Raw genomic sequence first — 19,154 nt, 5'->3', positions numbered from 1 at the left:
AATATTTCCAGCAAAACCAGAAACCAAAGGATACCCTAGAAGGCTCATCCAACATTTGAACCTTGCAACACATTGCTTGAGAAATACTCAATAGAGTTACAAAACAAAACAAAACAACAACAACAACAACAACAATACTTCATAATTTTAAAGATTACAATTTTGTGTCAGGCCCCATTCATAGCTATCCTGAGTGCATGCAACCCAGAGGTCATGGGTTGGACCTACTGGGGTAGGGAGAATCATGGGAGGATAGTAGAAAGAAAAAAAACTGAACAGAGAAGCCATGAAGCAGCGAAGCAAAGGGAGAAGAGTGAGACAGCTGTTGGTACAGGCAGAAGTCTGTTCGGCCTACTCCATCCCATATTCATTTCATCACCCACTCAATCCCACTTCCACACATCATGGGATGCACCCATCATGGACTAGCACAATAGAACCTCACCTGCCCCGGTGAACTACATCTCTGCTACTCAGACAGCAGGTGCGGTGACTTCAAGATGTGAATCCCACCATATTGTTGCGCCTTTCCCGGACACAGGCAGACACCCAGAGAGGAGGATACAACCAAACGTGTCCAAAGGGGACAGGCTTTCACACACTAACACAGCGGTTACTCAAAGTATACAAAAATCCTTAAGCTGCTACAAACACACACACACACACACACACACACACACACATACACACACACACACACACACACACACACACAAATTTTAAAGAGACAGCAAGCTGAGCGGTAGGCACACTAAGGACGAGGCTGGTGTTGTAGCCAGTCTAAGGTCAGCCTGGACCAAAAGGAGAAATCCTGTCATAAAAGAAAATTTAGAATTTTTTTCCACCCCTGCCCCAAAAAACTGACATGTATATACCGTTAAGTCAGGAAAGCAAAGAATGAAACAGGAAAGAAATTATGACATGAATAATTTTGAGGATTTTAACCTAATATATACATATACATACATACATACATACATACATACATACATACATACATACACACATACATACATACATACATATATGTTTGGGCAGAAGTCTTTAGGCCTCCTTCATCCCATATTCAATTCATCACCCATTCAGTCCCACTTGCCACCCACACATCATGGAATATGTTTACATATTATTTACATATATGTATAAATAAGTATATATACTAATTTATCAATAATCAAGCAACAGAAAACAGACTAAGAAAGATTAGAAGATTCTGGAACATCACTTCACACCAAACTATCTGGGTCGGGATATGCAGGCGCCTTTCCTCTCCCAAGAAATAATGTGTGAGGAGAGAAGGGATGACACCTCAAGGGATGGTTGTAAAACAAGGCTCAGGACCAAAGAAAAAGCTTTTACTTTGCTGTGTGTTCTCTCCCAGTGCCCTCTGCATCACAGGGCACCCCCTGCATCAGTTGTTATAGACCCATCTGAGGAAGCTGCATCTCTAAATCAGAGAAAGAGCAGAACAGATGTCCATGTAGCATGGCCTGACCAGCAGGAGAGGCAGCAAGTGGACCACTGCTGCCCTCCTCCTGTCCCTCAGAGACTTTCACTGAGGTGGAGGTGGTTCAGATCCTCAGAAGGCAGTCCCTTAGAGCTGGGCACTCTGGTGCCCTTTATGGGGACCACCACAGTAATACCTCTTAAGTCTATCTGTGAATGTGTTCCTCTTGTCTCTTTGTGCCCTCCCAAAAAGATGGAAGCACAGGTAGCCAGGGCTCTGCTTCCTGGATGATGCAAGCTAAGGAAATATCATTTGCTCCCCTCATGAAAGAGCCAGTCTTCCCACTGGATAGCTTCAGGCTATGCTGCTATTAGCTTTTGCAGTACCAGCTACAAGAGGTGCTCTCTGCCTTTGGGGAGAGGACGCGTGGAAGAAAGGATCCTGGCTCTCAGAAGCCCTGAGCAACTGTACCTCAGGCTCTGAAGAAGCTTTCCTCTCCCGACCTACACCAAACCAATCTTTATTCCTCCATACACAGTACATAGAGAGTCAGGCATGATGTAGTTAAATGTCTCTGATGCTAAGTGAAAAGGAAAGGAGAAAATTTTCTTAGACATCATCTCTTCGGGTTCTACGTTCACAGCCATAGAGTGATGTTATAACTGGGGTTTGTTGTTGCTGCTGCTGTTTTGTTATGTTTTCTTACATCCCAAGCTGAGTTTCTAATTTCAGAGTTGAGTTTAAAGATATCAGCTGGGAGTGGTGGTGCATGTCTATAATCCCAGTGCTGGAGGAGGCAGAGGCAAGCAGATCTATGTGAGTTCGAGGCCAGCATGGTCTATGAAGTAAATTCAGGACAGCCAAGGCTTGAAAACAACAACAAAGATTTCACACGCCCCTACAGTGGATCAACAAGAGCATAAAGTCTGCTTGTCCAGAGCAATAACAGCTCCAGAACCTTCTTTGCTATGACAACACAATGTTTGCCATCCATCTCCACGTGTACACTGACTTGAAACTGCCAGTTGACATCCTTGTCAACAGAAAACAAAACCCTTCACACTGCTATATAAACTCACTACTGACAGTCAGTATTCAAGGCTGGAGAGATGGCTCAGAGGTTAAGAGCACTGTTGGTTCTTCTAGAGGGCCTGAGTTCATTTCCCAGCAACCATATGGTGGCTCACAACTATCTATAATGAAATCGGGTGCCCTCTTCTGGCATGCAGGCGTACATGCAGGCAGAATACTGTATACATAATAAATAAATCTTTTTTTTAAAGTAAGTATTCACTGTATTAGATAGTCTTTTAAATTATTGAAGAAAACATAAATATCCTTAGATTCCCTCATTTCAGATGTTGAATCAGAGTCCAGGTATAGAGCAGTCATGAGCCCATACTGTTATAATACAATATCATTAAAAAGCTAGTATGCATATATTTAACTCTTAAGACTTCGTATCAGCTACAAAAGTGGGTAGTGGGTGGCTATGTAGATCTGCAACTTAACAATTTCCTAAAAGCACACATTCAGTTGTTCTTGTTGTGGGGCATACATTCCAAGGCACCCACCCGATGGACACCTGTGTTTAGTACTGTGCTTTAGTACCGTGTCTTAGTGCTGACCCTGTGTTCGGCACTGACCCTCACGTTCACTCTGCTTCTTCCTACACATGGGTATGGAGATGAAGCCTAAAGTACAAATGAGGCACACGAAGGGGCTAACCCCAGTAGCTAATGACGGAGCAAAGCAACTATAGCAATATAATGGAAGGTTGTGCTTTGGCGACACTACTGAGTAAAATGAGGGTTCCTTTGACACAAGCACTTTAGTACTATGACACTGCATCTGAAAACCTACACGGCTACCAAGTGACTAACAGACCGGCAGGCTAAGCAGAGTACATACCCCTGATAGAGCTGACTCATGGGACAGGATGTGCATCAAGAGAATGCACCATACTGCTCTGCATGGCACTCAACTTAAACTCAGGGATTGTGTGCTACTGGGGTTTTCTGTTTGATACTCTTGGACCGTGGCTGACTTCATACAACCGCAATCTCAGCAAGTGAAAGCCAGGATAAAGAGCAACTACTGTGATCTGTTTAGTCTCTGAGTTGAAAGCGGTACTCTGTTGCACGTAATAAAGTCAGTACATACAGTGAGTTAGGGGTTGAAATTTAGTTTTGTTTTAAAAAAAAGTTTTAAGCTTGCCTTGCATCAGTTGCCCCACAATACACAATTCCACTGAACCTCTCTGAACCTTAGACTTTCCGCTATAACATGAAGAAAAGAATGTCTTCCATGCTTACCTCCCAGAGTATTCTGTGCAATAGTCACCCACCATAAAGAGCTACCCTCTGCTAACTGTAACTCCATTTCTTTGTGTGAAACCAACATAGTAACTATAGATGCAGAGTGATAAGTGAAGGGTTGGCTGGTATGATTTTGGGGGGGGAGGAGTTTGTTCCTCAGTGATTGGCTTTCTGCTATAGCTACTAGACTGTAGACAGAGCCCAACCCCAATTCAGATTTTCATTTGCATGAAGGGGAGGGGGGGAGGTGAAAACTGTCTGTGGTCTTTATTGCCATCTAGTGGTCAGTTGCCAAAATAACATCAAATTATTATCTAGTGCCATGTGAAACAAATTTAATTCCAGGTAAAACATTTGCTACATTAATCTACCATAGAATTAACTGTACCTACATACCACCCACCACTTTTTAAAAAATGCAAAAATGTATGCTGTTATCTGAATGATTCTTTTTTATAAATGAATATTATATTAATATATACTATGTGTGTGTCAACAGGTAAATACATACATACATTGATATATAAACATACAAGTATGTGTCAACAATTTCTGGAAAACAAAACTTGGTAAAAATAACCAATTACTGCCTAGGGATATTTATGAGCCTCCATTAAATAGCTTCTTTTGTTAAAGAGAGGTTTCCGATGATTACATGTACTCAGTGGCGTTAACAGGTGTGGAGTTCCTACTTCAATTCCTATCACCTCAAAAACATTTTTTCTAGACACAGGTAAAATATTAAACCCTAAAATCAATTCTTAGATTTAAGTTTGTATCTTTACAAAAGAGTAAGACTCTAGTGTTTTATTGTTGTTGTTGTTGTTGTTGTTGTTGTTGTTGTTGTTGTTATCAGAAACAGAATCTTGCCATATAGTTTAGGATGGCCTGTTACTTATTCTGTAATGTAGCCTTGCTGGCCTCGACCTCACAATCCCCTGCCTCAGCCTTCTGAGTCCTATAAACAGCACCCAAGAGTTCTTGGATGGGGCCAAATCGGTGACCCAGTCAGAGGGGCTGCCCATCAGACTGAGGTCCACAATGTGCCTCAAGGGTTCTCTGACTTTCTTCAGTAAAACCCAGTTAATACTTGATTCACAAGGTCAGTCACATGTGGGAAAGGCCCAGCTGGGAAGAGAGCTTCTCTAGAAATAACTGAGTATTTTCCAGCATCCCAGCATGAAAGATTACAGGGAACAAAATGAATGAAACTACATTTAGCTCCCTCTCCCAGACAAGAAGCTTTCTTCTTCTTCTTCTTCTTCTTCTTCTTCTTCTTCTTCTTCTTCTTCTTCTTCTTCTTCTTCTTCTTCTTCCTCCTCCTCCTCCTCCTCCTCCTCCTCCTCCTTTTTCCCCTCGTCCTCCTCCTTCTTGTCCAGCAGATTTTAAAGCCAGTCAGAGAAGTGGTGAACTGTTGTCATCCTGAGGCACAGAGAACCTCCACCTCCTGACAACCGCAGGAGCAGATCTCCACTGTGCCTCCACGGCCCAGGCCTCACCATGCCTCATGCAGAACGCCTGGCATTCCCGCCTCTGGAGTGTTTCTCGTGTAGCTCCCTGCTCTGTGTCCATCATGATTGTCCTTTCATGGGGCAGAGATGACTCACCCCTACATCCTGCAACAGCCCCTCCCGGTCCAGCTGGTCCTTTCCTGATCCAGGTTCAGGTCTACGGCATTAACCGTGTCTTCTTCAAATACACGTTAGAAGGGGCTTCCAGATAGTCAGGACCAACTGAATGCAGGCATCACCTAGGAGTTATTACAGTTGACCATGCACCTGAACTTCCCAACAGTGTAATATCTGAGAGCTGGGACCTGGGAGTTCTAGTAGCAGGGCTTACTCAATCTGTAAACTCGGGGTCCCTGAAGAAAGTCTAAAGGCCAGAAAGCTTAGAGCTCTGATGCCCAACGCCAGAAGACAGACTTCCACCTCCAGTGAGGACGATGAATTTACCTTTCCTCAATTTTTTTTTTCTTGTCTTGTCTCAACTAAGTCGATGATGCCACACTGGGTGAGGGCGGATCTTCCTTTATCAGTCCACTGATGCAGATGGCAGTCTCTCATCTGGAAGCACTCTCACAGGCAAGATTCAAGTACTATCTTACCAGCTGTCTGGGTATCCCTGAACCCGGTCATGTGCACACCCAAGATGGGCCAGACTAACTCCATCACTACCCTACTCAGGAATGTCCTCTTCACAGAGGCACCATCTCCAGTGCTGACTCTGCTGTTTGCAGATGTGGACTCTCTGCACGTGCCATCTCTCTGAATGGTCCTCATCCCAGCCTCACACTGCTCACCTCTGCCTAGCAGGCTCCTCTTTCTTTCTCTCCTAGAAGCTCAAATGCTGTCTTCTTCTTCTTCTTCTTCTTCTTCTTCTTCTTCTTCTTCTTCTTCTTCTTCTTTTTTGGGGGTTGGGGTTTTTGGGGTTTTTTTTTTTTGGTTTTTCGAGACAGGGTTTCCCTGTGTAGGCTTGGATGTCCTAGACCCGCTTTGTAGACCAGGCTGGCCTCAAACTCACAGCGATCTGCCTTTGTTTGCCTCCCAAATGCTGGGATTAAAGGTGTGTGCCACCATGCCTGGCCCTCAATGCTATCTGTGTTAAGAAACCTTCACTTGGTCCCTCAGTGGCTATACCCTGCCATGTTCCACAGCTTTTGTGATCATTTCTCACAAATTACGATTAGCTGTAGCCATTTCTAACTTCCTCCATGAAGGTGTGAGATTCTGGAGAACAAAGGTTGTGTGTGTGTGTGTGTGTGTGTGTGTGTGTGTGTGTGTGTTTGTGTGTGTGCAGGTATATATGTACATTGTGCACATGTATGTGGAGGCCAGAAGTTAACTTGAATGTCATTCTTTAGGTAACATTCTACTTTATTTTCATAGAGATGAGATCTGCAACTGGGCAGGAACTCACCAGGTAGGCTAGACTGGCTTGCCAGCCACAGGGATCCTGCAGTCTCCACCTCCCCAACGCTGGCTTCATAAGTTTGTGCCACCTTGCCTGACTTTTGTTGAGATGCAAGATCTGGAGGATCAAAGACAGGTCTTCACACTTAACACAACAAGCCCTTCACCCACTCATCTCTCTCTTCCACCCAAGTTTTGCTGTTTTCATTGTGAATAAAGCTCTCTATATACAGTTGTCAGCAGTCAGCAAATATCTACTTTAAAATTTTCTTTCTTGCCAGATTTTATGTTGTTGTTGTTGTTGTTGTTGTTGTTGTTGTTGTTGTTGTTTGATTTGGCTTGTCCTGAAACAAGGTCTTGCTATATTGCTTAGTTTGGTCTCAGTCTCTTGGCCTTCCTGGCAGTGTGAATACAAGTGCACGCTACCACGCTAATTTTATCACTTTTTAATTTTAATCATCTCTCTAAATATTAAGTGCCTACTGTTAAGTCCTGGAATTAGACATCATTCAAGCCCCTGGGCTCCATGCTAATTGGCTGACCACACACTGGCTTACCTAAAGTGACAGCAAATTCCAGCCTCTGTTGCTATGGAAGCCCATCCTTTGGAGCTGCTTTGTCAGCCTGAGTAGCAATAGGAAACTGCACCTGGCTTCATAGTTTGAAATTGTTTTCTTAAATGCCCAGGAGGTTGAGATGGCTAATAAGCAAATTGTCCCCAGTATTCAAATAGGCAGTTAATAAATCCTGAAAGGGATACAAATCAAAATCCTCCCACAGAGCCTATAAGCAAAACCTGTGTTTTCCCTAATCCCCCTGAAACCCCACGGGTCATTTTCTGCTCCACTATGGTATATGTGGCTAGCATCACACTGTGGGCAGTATCAGATCACCTTAGGGTGCACCATCCTCTCAGAGTGTGTGCCCTAACAGAGCTTCTGAGTCTATGCAAAGGATTCTAGCAACGGGGGTGGGTCATGGAACTGGCAGTTTTCTAGGTTCCATTTAAATGACAGCCACCATGCCCACTGGCTCCCCTGTTGCAGTTCTATCAACAGCAGAGAGCTGACAGAGAGTCGAGGTAAGACCACCCTGAGGCTCAGAAGTCTAAGCACCGAATCAGAAGACTGGGTTTAAGGCATCTGGCCCCTGGATTGCTTGTGCTCAAATAAGGACTCTAACATTGGGAGCAAAACTGAATGCCAGGTCAGGAGAGACTAGCAGCCCGCTGAGGTCCTGATGCTGACTGTCCCTTTTGTTTCCTCCCAGGTGAAGCAGAAGTAGAGGCCATCTTAGAAGCCTCTCTGGAGATGGAGAAGCTAGACACAAACACCTCCAAGGAGCAAGGTGCCTGCCACTTCTCAGAGAGTTACAAGCAAGTCTACCTACCTCTCACCTACAGCCTCATCTTCCTCCTGGGGCTGCCCCTCAATGGGGCTGTCTTATGGCACTCCTGGTGCCAAACCAAGCCCTGGAGCTGTGCCACCATCTACCTGATGAACCTGATGGTGGCCGACCTGCTTTACGTGCTGAGCCTGCCCTTCCTCATCATCACCTACTCAGTGGGCGACACCTGGTTCTTTGGGGAGACGCCATGCAGGCTGGTGCGTTTCCTCTTCTACACCAACCTCTACAGCAGCATCCTGCTGCTGACCTGCATCTCTCTGCACCGCTTCCTAGGCGTGTGCCGCCCGCTGAGCTCACTGTCCTACAGGACTCAGCGGCACGCCTGGCGAGCGGCTGCCGCCACCTGGACCCTGGTAGTCCTCCAACTGCTGCCCACGCTGGTCTACTCTCACACGGGCTCTGTCAATGGACAGGTGGTCTGCTACGACACAGCCAGCCCAGAGGAATTTAATCATTTCTTTGCCTACGGCGTGGTTCTGACATTGTCCGGTTTTGTCCTTCCCTCCTTGATGATTTTGGTGTGCTACTCTCTGATGATCCGCAGCCTGACGAATCCAGGGGAGGCCCTCCCCACCGCGGGCCACACGGCCCGTGCCAAGTCTATTCGGACCATCCTGCTGGTGTGTAGCCTCTTCGCCCTCTGTTTTGTGCCCTTCCACGTTGCCCGATCTTTCTACTTGGTCATCCGATTCCTGAACTCACAGGACTGCCGACTGTTGTCAGCAGCCAGCATGGCCTACAAGATCTGTAGACCTCTGGTGAGTGTGAGCAGCTGCCTCAACCCGGTCCTGTACTTCCTGTCACGGGGCAACAACAGAGCCCAGCTCCTGCAGAAGCTGAGACAGAACAAGGCGGGTGAGCACCCTACTGGTGCGGTAGAAGGTGCTAGACAGGTCCGGGCCCTGCCAGGATGAAGTCTGGAAAGAAAGAAATGGACACAGAACAGGGGCTCGTTAGTGGGAGAGGGGCTGAAGCCTTCCTACAGGGGTGCTGGTAAAAAATGGGGGGCTTTATAGAAAGGGCGAGAGCTTTGGAAATAAGAATATAGAGAAAGCCACCAAACCAAGGGTAAGCTGACACTGATATCTTGTCATTATGGTCTCAGCTCCAAAGTCAGCACCTTGGAAGCCTCTGCTGCACCCCTCCCCCACCGCCACACCGCCACACCCCCACATCCCCTGATGTTGGCCTCTCCCCATAACCCGATCACTCTTTTGTCTTCACTGATCATTGTCAGTGGGAGATTTTTTTTTTTCCTGATGTGTGTGGTCCTGTTGGAACACTGGTTCGAACAGGAGAGAAACCTGGTGTTACTGCTGAGCCCCCGCCCCCCAACACCAGTCTCTACAGCAGGGCCCCGCAGAGTGCTGCACGGTGGACAGAGGCTGAGGGGGTGAGTGAGTGAAGAGTGGAGTGAATGAAGCCTTCACTGTGTAGACTTGGGTGCTGATGTCACCTGTTTGCAGTAAGGAAACTGCAGCACGACACGTTAGGTTACGGCCAAGTTCCCCCAACTGGAGATGATCCACTCAGATCATAACTGAAGGGAAGCTCCAAGCAAGTCAGAGGCCCTAGAAGCATGTGACCCCCATATGGCAAATGTCCAAGTGCTCAACAACACAGCCTGTCCCCATAGGGCAGCGGGCTCATTGCCACATTACTGACAGATCATAGAGTCTACCTCCGTGCTCTCTTACTACACTTCTCAACAGTGCCCCACTTAGGAAAAGCTCCACTGGATAAAATGGTAGCTATGGAGTCAAATATCTTTCTGAATGATCGTTTCTATTTGTATTTAAGCACAGTGCTTCCATTCCTGACAACACACACAATTTCCATTCTCTAAATTAATTTTCAGTCTTTTAATATATTTTATATAACACCCTGGTTTTCTTCTTTGATAATTTCATATATGTATATAATGCATTACTCTCACCCCCAACTTCTCCTATAAATTAATATTTTTAGTTAGTAAAGGGCCAAAGCAATCCAAAAAATAATATAACCTTGAGACACACACAAAATGACTCTTCTTTGAAACAATACCATCCCCAAGGACCTTTCTGATCTAAACAATGATCATTATAATCTCCCCCAGGAAGAGAAGAACAAATCCTTCTCATAAGAACCAAACCTCCCCCTCCCACTACAGCACTCTAATTACGGAACATGCCTGTATAAACCAGGCATATGTCTAAATCATAAAGTTTCATTCTAAAAGTACAGTTTATTGCTTTCAAGGCCACGCAATAATTAGCTCAAAACTAAGTGCTGCTTGGAAGAATTCCTTAGGATAATTGGTCTAATGAATAGCAAGGAAGCTTTCTAATTAGCAGGTCAGCCGTTTCCATGTAAATGTTTCTACAAGAACAGAGAGGGCTTAAAGCCGTTTGTTTGTTTGCATATTCTCTCTTTCTCTCTCTCTCTCTCTCTCTCTCTCTCTCTCTCTCTCTCTCTCTCACACACACACACACACACACACACACTAGCAATTTCTTTGCTCAGCACATAGGAAAGATTCAGCCAGCTTAACCATTCTGATTTTCACACTTAGGTTTTAATACATGTCCACAACACTGCAGAATCAGAGCACCAGTCCCCCAGTGAAAGTGTGGGGCCATGCCGTGTCACACTGAGCCACTCTCTAATGCCCACTGTCCTTCCAAGCCTGAAGGTGGGAATCCTCAGCACAGAATGCCTCTCAGCTCAAGATTATGTCACACTCCCACACAGTGTTTTGCTGCCGTTAAGCTCCAGTTCACCCATGTACTTGCAGTTGTCTCTCTGACACATGGAAAGCTGATTTTTGAGTCTGTTTGTTTACCTCCTAAACAAAAAGTGTAAGCAGCCGTCTTGATCTTAGTTGCAGCAAGTTGGGCTGAAAAACAGTCTAACTCAGTGAGTACCATATCCTTGGTTTCCCAGGATCATGAATCAAATCAGTCAGTTGCCATCGTGAGGGAACCTGAATCCTCCAACACAGGAGAGCTTTCTACACATCCTTTATGACTAGTGAAAAAACTCCTTACACGGGGAAACCCAAAAAACCAAATGTCCCTCCTGAGTGTGCCCACCTATGCAGGGAAATCTGGGACCCTCAAGTCCATTAGCCTTTGGTTCCTTGGCATCTTCCGTAGTCTTTCTGGTTGTTTGGACAGGCTAAAAATAAAACTGAAAGTCAGCGAGTATCATGTTCAGATGACCATAATTAGAGCTATAACGGATGAAAATGACTGCAGCCACCAAGATCCCAGCCCTTCAGGAGGTGATAGGCCACGGGAGGAAAAAATTAAAACGTAAAAACAAATAACGTGCGAACACTAATTAACAGTGGAGGCAGCTACAAGGAAACCATGTCAGCTATTCATTATCAAATGGAGACCCGTAGTCACCCAGGTTTTCGGGGTCAGGTGGGAGCACTCTGGCTGAGAGGAGCCCAAAAGGGGGTGTGCACATGCTGAAAGCTGAATGTGACTTCTATCCAAACGAGTTTCTAAGCAGCAAAGAAAACAGGAAGTGGGATCGTTATGGGTAAATCCAATTTGCAGACAAACATCAGCTGCCTCCTAATGGGGTAGGGGGGGTGGGGTGGGAATTTGACATGGTTAGAAAACAGGCTGAAGTGCAGCCACCACAGAACCTTCCAACGCCAGCAGAAGCGTCACCTTCTCAAGATGTGGGGGACTCCCACGTGCATCTGAGCACAGCCATCAGATGATCATTAGCCTAGCAGTCCCCAGAACTTAAATTAATTAGAGAAAAGAAAGAAAAATCTCATAGACAGCGGCCTACCATCTCTCTTAAATTGGATTTCCTTCCCTTCAAACCCATCTTACACAGCACAGTGTTTTCAAGGGGCTTCAGATATTCCTCAGTGGGTCCAGCACTTGCTGCATGAGTTGTGGGGACCAGAGTTCAGATTTCCACAAGCTAGGTAAAGGCAGAGGCATTAGCGCACAACTGTAACCCCAGTACTACCAGGGCAAGAGGGTGAGCAGAGAATCCCTTGAGATCAAAAGCAGACAGCCTGTCATATACAGCCTGTGAAAAGTAAGGTGGAAAGTGAGAGCCAATAACAGAGGTTGTCCTCTGATCTCCACATATGCACATATGTGTCATACATAACACAGACACACACACACACAGAAAGACACCAATTTTTAAGCATCTTGCCGGGGATGGGGGACGGTTGGAGATATAGTTCATTTGATACAATGCTTGCCTAAGAAGCACAAAGCCATGCTTTCACTCAGCACAGCACTGAGCACTGTGGATTGGACCCCCAAGAAGACTGGGAGTTCAAGGTCATTTTTAGGTATACACTGAGTTCAAGGTTAGCCAGCCTCAAAGGAAAAAGAAGCAAGAAGCAGCAGAATTTTTCTACACACCAGCTTCCCTCATTTCCAGTCACTTCCGTAGATATTCTTACAGAGAAATGCCCATCATCACGACTCTGTTCTCAGCCCACAGGGCTGTAATGTTGCCCCTAGCAACATTACAGTCAGAGCAGAGGAAGCAAAGAGGTACTGAAAATGAAGAGGAGGAAGACCGAAGGATGAGTACCAGAAAACCATAGCAGGGACCCAAGTGCCCAGACAGTGGGCAGAACTAAGGTGGCATTCATAGAATAAATATGCTTTAAATACACTGAAAAGAAATAAACCAGTGGGAAGGGAAATATAGTGAAAATGACCCTGAGCTTCAAAGAATGACACACTGGGAAGTGGAGATGTGGCTCAGTTGGCAGGCTACTTGCCTAGCATACATGCCAACCTGGGACACTCCCCCAACACCATAACCCCGGTGCACTGTACCCTAAGCCTAGCACTTGCACTTAAGGAGAGAAGGACCAGAGGCTCAAAGTCACCCTCAGCTACATAATGAGTTCAAAGCCAGCCTAAGATATATGAGATACTGTCTGAAGAAAAAAAGAAAGACAGAAAGATAAAGCAACCACCTAGCACAAAACACACTCAGTGGTGCCAAGGGAGGGCAGATGGAAGGAAGGATGGAACTGGGTGTGTATAGGAGAGTTCCCACTTAAACAAGCTCTGTGTAAACAGCTGCTGAGACTTTAAGATAGAAATATTTGATGGAAGACGGAGGCTACACAGACTCAGGGCCCAGGCTTGACATCACCTATGTATGCAAATATGCAAGACCACATCAGTCAACGGCCTCTCTGAGGAAGGACTGAGGAAAAGAGCAGAAGACCTGGGACAGACAGCAGTTCCAGACAGGAAGACAAGGGTTGCCACTGGATGATGATACAGCATAGAAATATCAAACACGTGACCACTTGGAAGGAAGAAGCCAAGGTTCATTTGTGTCAAGCAGAGGAGGTGTCAGCAAAGAGCTTAAGGGCCGTTTCTCCCAAGAAGCCTCCCGTGGTCGCACTAATTACATCAGCAGGGCCTCTCCTTTCTCCCACTCGTTATTGTCACTTGAGGTGCTCCTCACCTCTGCCAGATGTGTTACTTAATCTCAGTCCCTGGTTATGGGGTCTCACGAGACCTTGAACATGTGGCAACTTGATAACCTTTGCAGCAGCGATGAATATACAGCAAATTTTCTGCATGTGTGCTTTTCTGAAATAACTTCCCAGTCCAATTTATTAATGTAGGCCTACAAAAATCACAAGGTATGGGTCTTTTTTTTTTTCCTTCATTTTTTTATAGATGTTTTGCCTACATGTATGTCTGTGCACCATATGTGTACAGTGCCCGCAGAGGTCAGAAGAGGTTGTCTGAACCCTAGTACTGCAGTTACAGATGGTTGTAGGCTGCCACATGGGTGCTGGGAATTGAGCCTGGGTCCTCTGGGAAAGTAGCCAGTGTCCTTTACCACTGAACCGTCTCTCTGGCCCCAGAAGAACTTAAAAGGAATAAAGGGACAACCCCTGGCTACTATTCACGGTCAGATCCAGGGCTTTGAGTCAGTCCATCCCAACATCTATCCCACCTATGATCTGCTGGAGTTCATGAAGGATCTAGTCCTGCAAAACCAGAGCTGCAGGAATCCCATGACTCTGGACCACAGCAGGATATCAGCAATGGCTCAGTATTGATGGTGTGGCAGAAAGCAGAGGCCTTGAACCAGATCAATGACATTGCCATGATCATTTGCACATAATGCTGTTTGGGCAAAAGAGTATATTGTGTGACCCACTGCAGCTTCTAATGGCACTATGATTATGTGATGAAGAGGTGGGAAAGATGGAGAAGCAGAGTGATGCATGCAAGGTGGAGGGAGGCAAACCGGAGAAATGACAGCTGTGAGAGATGGCTGAGGCTAATGGAGAGTTACTCGGTAGGGTTGGCTGGATGATGTGCAGTAGCCTAGAGCTTGTGCAGACTCAGCCCAGGAACACGCTGTGCAGCTGCCCAATCACCCGGGTTCTGAGCAGCAACAGGATGCTCTAGATGAAGAATGGTCCTTTTAGTGAATTGCACTGTATGGTCCACACTTCTCCTGGAGGACACGCTGGTCCATGGCCCCATGCTGATGCCAGAGCCCATCTGGATGTTCATGGTCCATGCTGTTACCAGAACCCACGTTGAAACCCAAGACCTATGCTCCTGCTGCTGACTGTAAAGAGCAAGAAAGCTCCTCTTGTAGAGATATCAATGACTGCAGATACACAGCGGAGAAAGAGAAACATAGAAGGCTTCTATGGCAACCCCTACCTCCAACCCCACCCCACCCCCAACACAAACACACAAACAACATCCTAGACATCAAAGAGAACTCTCTAAAAATGTGATGGGGATGCTGAAGTGTAGGTCTCCATAAATGATGGCTTCTGGTCCATGGAGTGGAGGTGGTGAGGGTGGTACAGACAGAGGACTCAGTTTCCCTTAATGGACAGGCCACTGGGAGTTTGAGCATGCTGCAGTGAATATATGGACTACACAAAATGAACTATTTTTTAAATCTTATTTCTTTTGGGGGGTCAGAGGGAGAGAGGTCACAAGGGTGGGAGTCATGGGAGAACTGGGAAGTATGACCAGGGTGCATAATGTGAAATTCCCAAATAATCAATTAAAAATATAATGTTGGGGGAATAAAAACGAATAAAGGATTTCTTTTGGCTTGGGTTATAGAAGGTTCAGTTCCTCATGGTGGGAAAGGCACATCACAGCCACAGTGGAACCAACAGTGATCAGCGATAACAGAGCCCCCCACGGCTATGCCCGTCCTCCTGACCCAACCAGTGACCTCCCTCCTCCAGCCAGATCCCAACTCTCAAAGTTTCCAGATCCCTCCCCACCCCAAAGTAGTGCAGCAGCCAGGGGAACCACATGTCACTCTGTGGGGGACACTTCAGACTCAAATCATAGTGCCCACCAACTTCTATTTGAAAAGATCCCAGAATACAAACTACCTGCAAAGGTTTTCACCTTTTTTTTTTTTTTTCAGTCTATATTCCAAAGACACTGAGAAGTGGCAATTCTTGAGGGGGGAAAAAAATCACTTGCAGTTAAGCATGTTCCTGGGCTTATACACTTGTGTGTTCTCATTATCTTTTACTTTCTTACAAACACGCTAAATCTCTTAAGGATTTCCATTTCCCAGCTTCTGGGTTTGTTATGGGCTTGTTGTCGCTAATGTATCAAACTCTTTCCAAGGTAATGGCTTCATGAAGAAATCCATGTGAAGAGGCAGAGCCTACGTTCTCCGAGCAAGCTGGAGCTGGACATTTTTATAGCGCTTAAATCACAGACACAAAGCCAAAAGTGCCATTTCAAGAAAATGAAAGAATCGCAGAGTCTGAGAACTCTGCTCCGCTCCGCAAGGAGAGGAACACATTAGGAGAGGGACCTTCGCAAAGCATCAGCCCGTCAAGCAATGCAGCCGCCCGCGCTGAAGGCTCCTTATGCTCGCTCTTTTTTATGGCCTCGTTTCTCACAAGGATAAGCTACACTTTCTTTTGCAAGTCTACCCCAACTTCATAATCTAAATCATTCTCCCTGGCTGCCACTGCCAACGAAAGCCCACCACCATGCACCAACCCCATTCTCCAACAGTTTCAACAACACACTAATGACTTGCCAGTTACAATGATCAAACCCCACCAGCCTGTGTTTGACATTTCCGTGCTGTTTCTCCCTGTGTACCCCCTTCGGCCAGCTCTCTTGGTGTCTATAGATTGTTCTACATCCTGTTGAGTGTGTGCCCTTAGGACTGTGACCTTCCAACCCCTCTACTCATCTTGACATCTTACTGGATCAGTTCACTGGCTCCCTGATGCTCCCAAATCGAAACCTTGTCCCACTAGGAACCCGTCCCATCCAAGTCCACTCAAAAACTACTCTAAGCATCTTGGGTACTTAACTGCAAGCTCCACAAAGCCAGTGCTGAACTCATTTGCCTCCCAAACTGCAGCTCTGTCCTGTGGTCTCATAACACCTTCCATCCAAGCCAGAAATCTGGAAAGGGGGGGGGCCTTCATTCGCGCCCTTCTTTCCCACCTCAGATGGCCACACTTTCCGTTGGACCTCTAGACGTCGCCAGAGCCTGTCTCTCCGTTCTACCCTGGCCCCTGCTGAGGTGCCAGCATCCTTGCTCCGGTCTATTAACCATTCTGTCTCCACAACCTATTAACCACACCCTTGCCTCCAAATGTGTTCCCTGTGACTACAATCCATCCCCTTCCTACTGTCCTTCCAGTTGTCCAAAAATGCAAACTAAGTCTTGACAATCCCCAGCATAAAAATCTTCCCAAAATTCCAAAGACCACAACGCTAAATGTGGAGAAGAGACCCTCCGCCATCTGTCTCACTCTGGACCCTTTCAACCCAAACTCCTGTTGCAGCTTCTATCATTCCAGACACCTAGCAGGTTTGCTCAGCCTTGAGGTCTACCCTGCCTCCCCTGCTCTCCCTTACTCTGCCCCTTCTCCACCTAAACGAATCAGCAAGCTCCTCCTATACAATGAGGCTCAAAGATCCTCCCCTCTGGGGATATTGGAGCTTCAGGTTTTCTAAACCCTTAGTCCACAGACACTGCTCTGTGATATAATACTCATTTGTCAGCGTCTCTGACCTGCTGACCTGCCCTGGGACTGCCACTCCCTGAGCAAGGCAGGCCATGCATCCCTGAAGGGCCAGCACTAGTGAAGCTTATGTCCAATGATCCCATGAATCAGTGATGACACAAGTCCACGCATAGCAGGGCAGCTGTAAGTCACAGTAATGTAGTGTGTGTGTGTGTGTGTGTGTGTGTGTGTGTGTGTGTGTGTGTGTTTTAACACTGAGCCAAAAGTGCTTGCATGTTCCTTTAATTCCAGCCTTCGGGATGCAGAGGGTAGCGGAATTTTCCTAAGTTTGAGGTCAAATTGGTCTACAATACTGAGTTCCCCTGGTGCCCCATATTTGATCACGCCCCCTTGATGGGGAGACCTGGTGTCACTCAGAGGAAGGATAGCAGGCTACCAAGAAGAGACTTGATACCCTATGATCATATGGAGGGGGAGGAGGTCCCCCTCAGTCACAGTCATAGGGGAGGAGAGTAGGGTGAAAGCAGGAGGGAGGAAGGAATGGGAGGATACAAGGAATAACAATTTAGATGTAATATGAATAAATTAATTTAAAACTTAAAAAAAAGTAAAAAAAAATAGTGAGTTCCAGGCCAACCAGAGCTACATGTGAGAATCTCAGTAAAATAAACAAATATATGCAAGCTAAATATATATTTTATTTTTTAGCTTTAAAGAAATTATATTCAAAGAGAACATTTTTTTCTTGTATGAACTAATTTTGTGTCCACTATACACAAGCTAGTCACTTTGGAAGAAACCTCAGTTGAGAAAATGACCCCATCAGATTGGCCTGTGAACAAGCCTGTGCATTTTACTGGTGGCTGACATGGGAGTACCCAGATCACAGTGATCAGTACCACCTCCGGCCTGACGTGGGAGTGCCCAGATCACTGTCAACAGTGCCACCCCTGGGCTGATGGACCTGGGTGCTATGAGAAAGCAGGCTAAGCAAGCCACAAAGAGCAAGCCAGTAAAGAGTGCTCCTCCATGGTCCTGACTTCTCTGGATGGTAGACCGCCAGCTCTAAGGTGAAATAAACCCCATTCCTCCATAATGGGTCATGGTATTTGTTACAATAATAGGAACCCTAAGATAGTTCTGATTTGAAGATACAGAGTATCACAACATCATATGGTGATCCACAATTATGAGCAATTTTTCCATGTCAGAAAATGTTGGTCAGTCATGGCAGCGTCTCACCTGTATCCCCAGCACTTGGGAAGATAGATACAAAGACTGTTGCAAGTTCCAGGCCAGCAAGGGCTACACTGCAAAGTCATGTTTCTCAAATTCAATCCAGAATGAAACATAAAAAAAAAAAGGAAATGTGACAAGGAATAGAAGCTTTTTTTTTCCCAACCCACTTCAAAAGACTCCTACCATGGCAGTCCCAGATGAAATGTTGTGCCGCTTCACAGAATGTCACTAACCCGTTTGCTTGGGGGGGGGGGAGCTGGGGGGGGGCAGGGGGAGATCCTAGTATCAGAAGCAGAGAAGGTTGTGCAGGTCCCTAGATAGGATGCAGATAAAGAGCACCATGGGTGTGTGCACAGGGGTACTTGGCCACTCTTAGAGAATAAAGGGAGCTGGAGAAGGTCAGCTGTCTGCCCTGCATGATGTGAGGATCCCGGGATTGCTTATAAAAGCCCAGCACTTTCCTCATCAACCTCACAGAGGCACATCTCTATTCAGAGCTGCCCCACGGAACACCATGCACTCTAGAAGACGCTAAGGTGTCTGAGGCTGCAGACAACACAATCTAGAATCAACGGCTTGCAAGTAAGCTGGAGAAGCTCTTAGCTTCCACTGCACACCACGACTAAGAATACACGCCTCCTTCACTTTACCCACACACACATGCACTGCCTTTTCACCTTACCTCCCCCCCCCCCCCCCCCCCGCCATAAGCATGCATTATTTTCACTGGACCCTCATGTCACTTTGGCAATTCACCAAGAATATTCTTTCTCGTGAAATTTTCTTTCCCATCAATGCAATGCTAACTCTTCGCCCTGTTTTAGTCCCAAAAG

General features: G+C 46.1%; 1 protein-coding gene across 1 annotated transcript in view; it reads left to right on the top strand.

Moving 5' to 3' along the window:
- Positions 1-8,998, top strand: part of LOC311589781 (P2Y purinoceptor 3-like) — a gene marked incomplete at both ends in the record, with an annotated part of 75,099 nt that extends 66,101 nt beyond the window's left edge. The window contains one exon of the mRNA XM_084768442.1: positions 7,947-8,998. Coding sequence (XP_084624568.1) covers positions 7,947-8,998 — 1,052 coding nt within the window. The remainder of the gene's footprint in view (positions 1-7,946) is intronic.
- Between the last annotated feature and the right edge of the window lie 10,156 nt (positions 8,999-19,154).

This window comes from Acomys minous (genome assembly GCF_964271855.1).
Source record: "Acomys minous genome assembly, chromosome: 19".
Classification (NCBI taxonomy): Eukaryota; Metazoa; Chordata; class Mammalia; order Rodentia; family Muridae; genus Acomys; species Acomys minous.
Note: the sequence above shows the minus strand (reverse complement) of the source record. Positions and strands in the feature narration are given on the sequence as shown.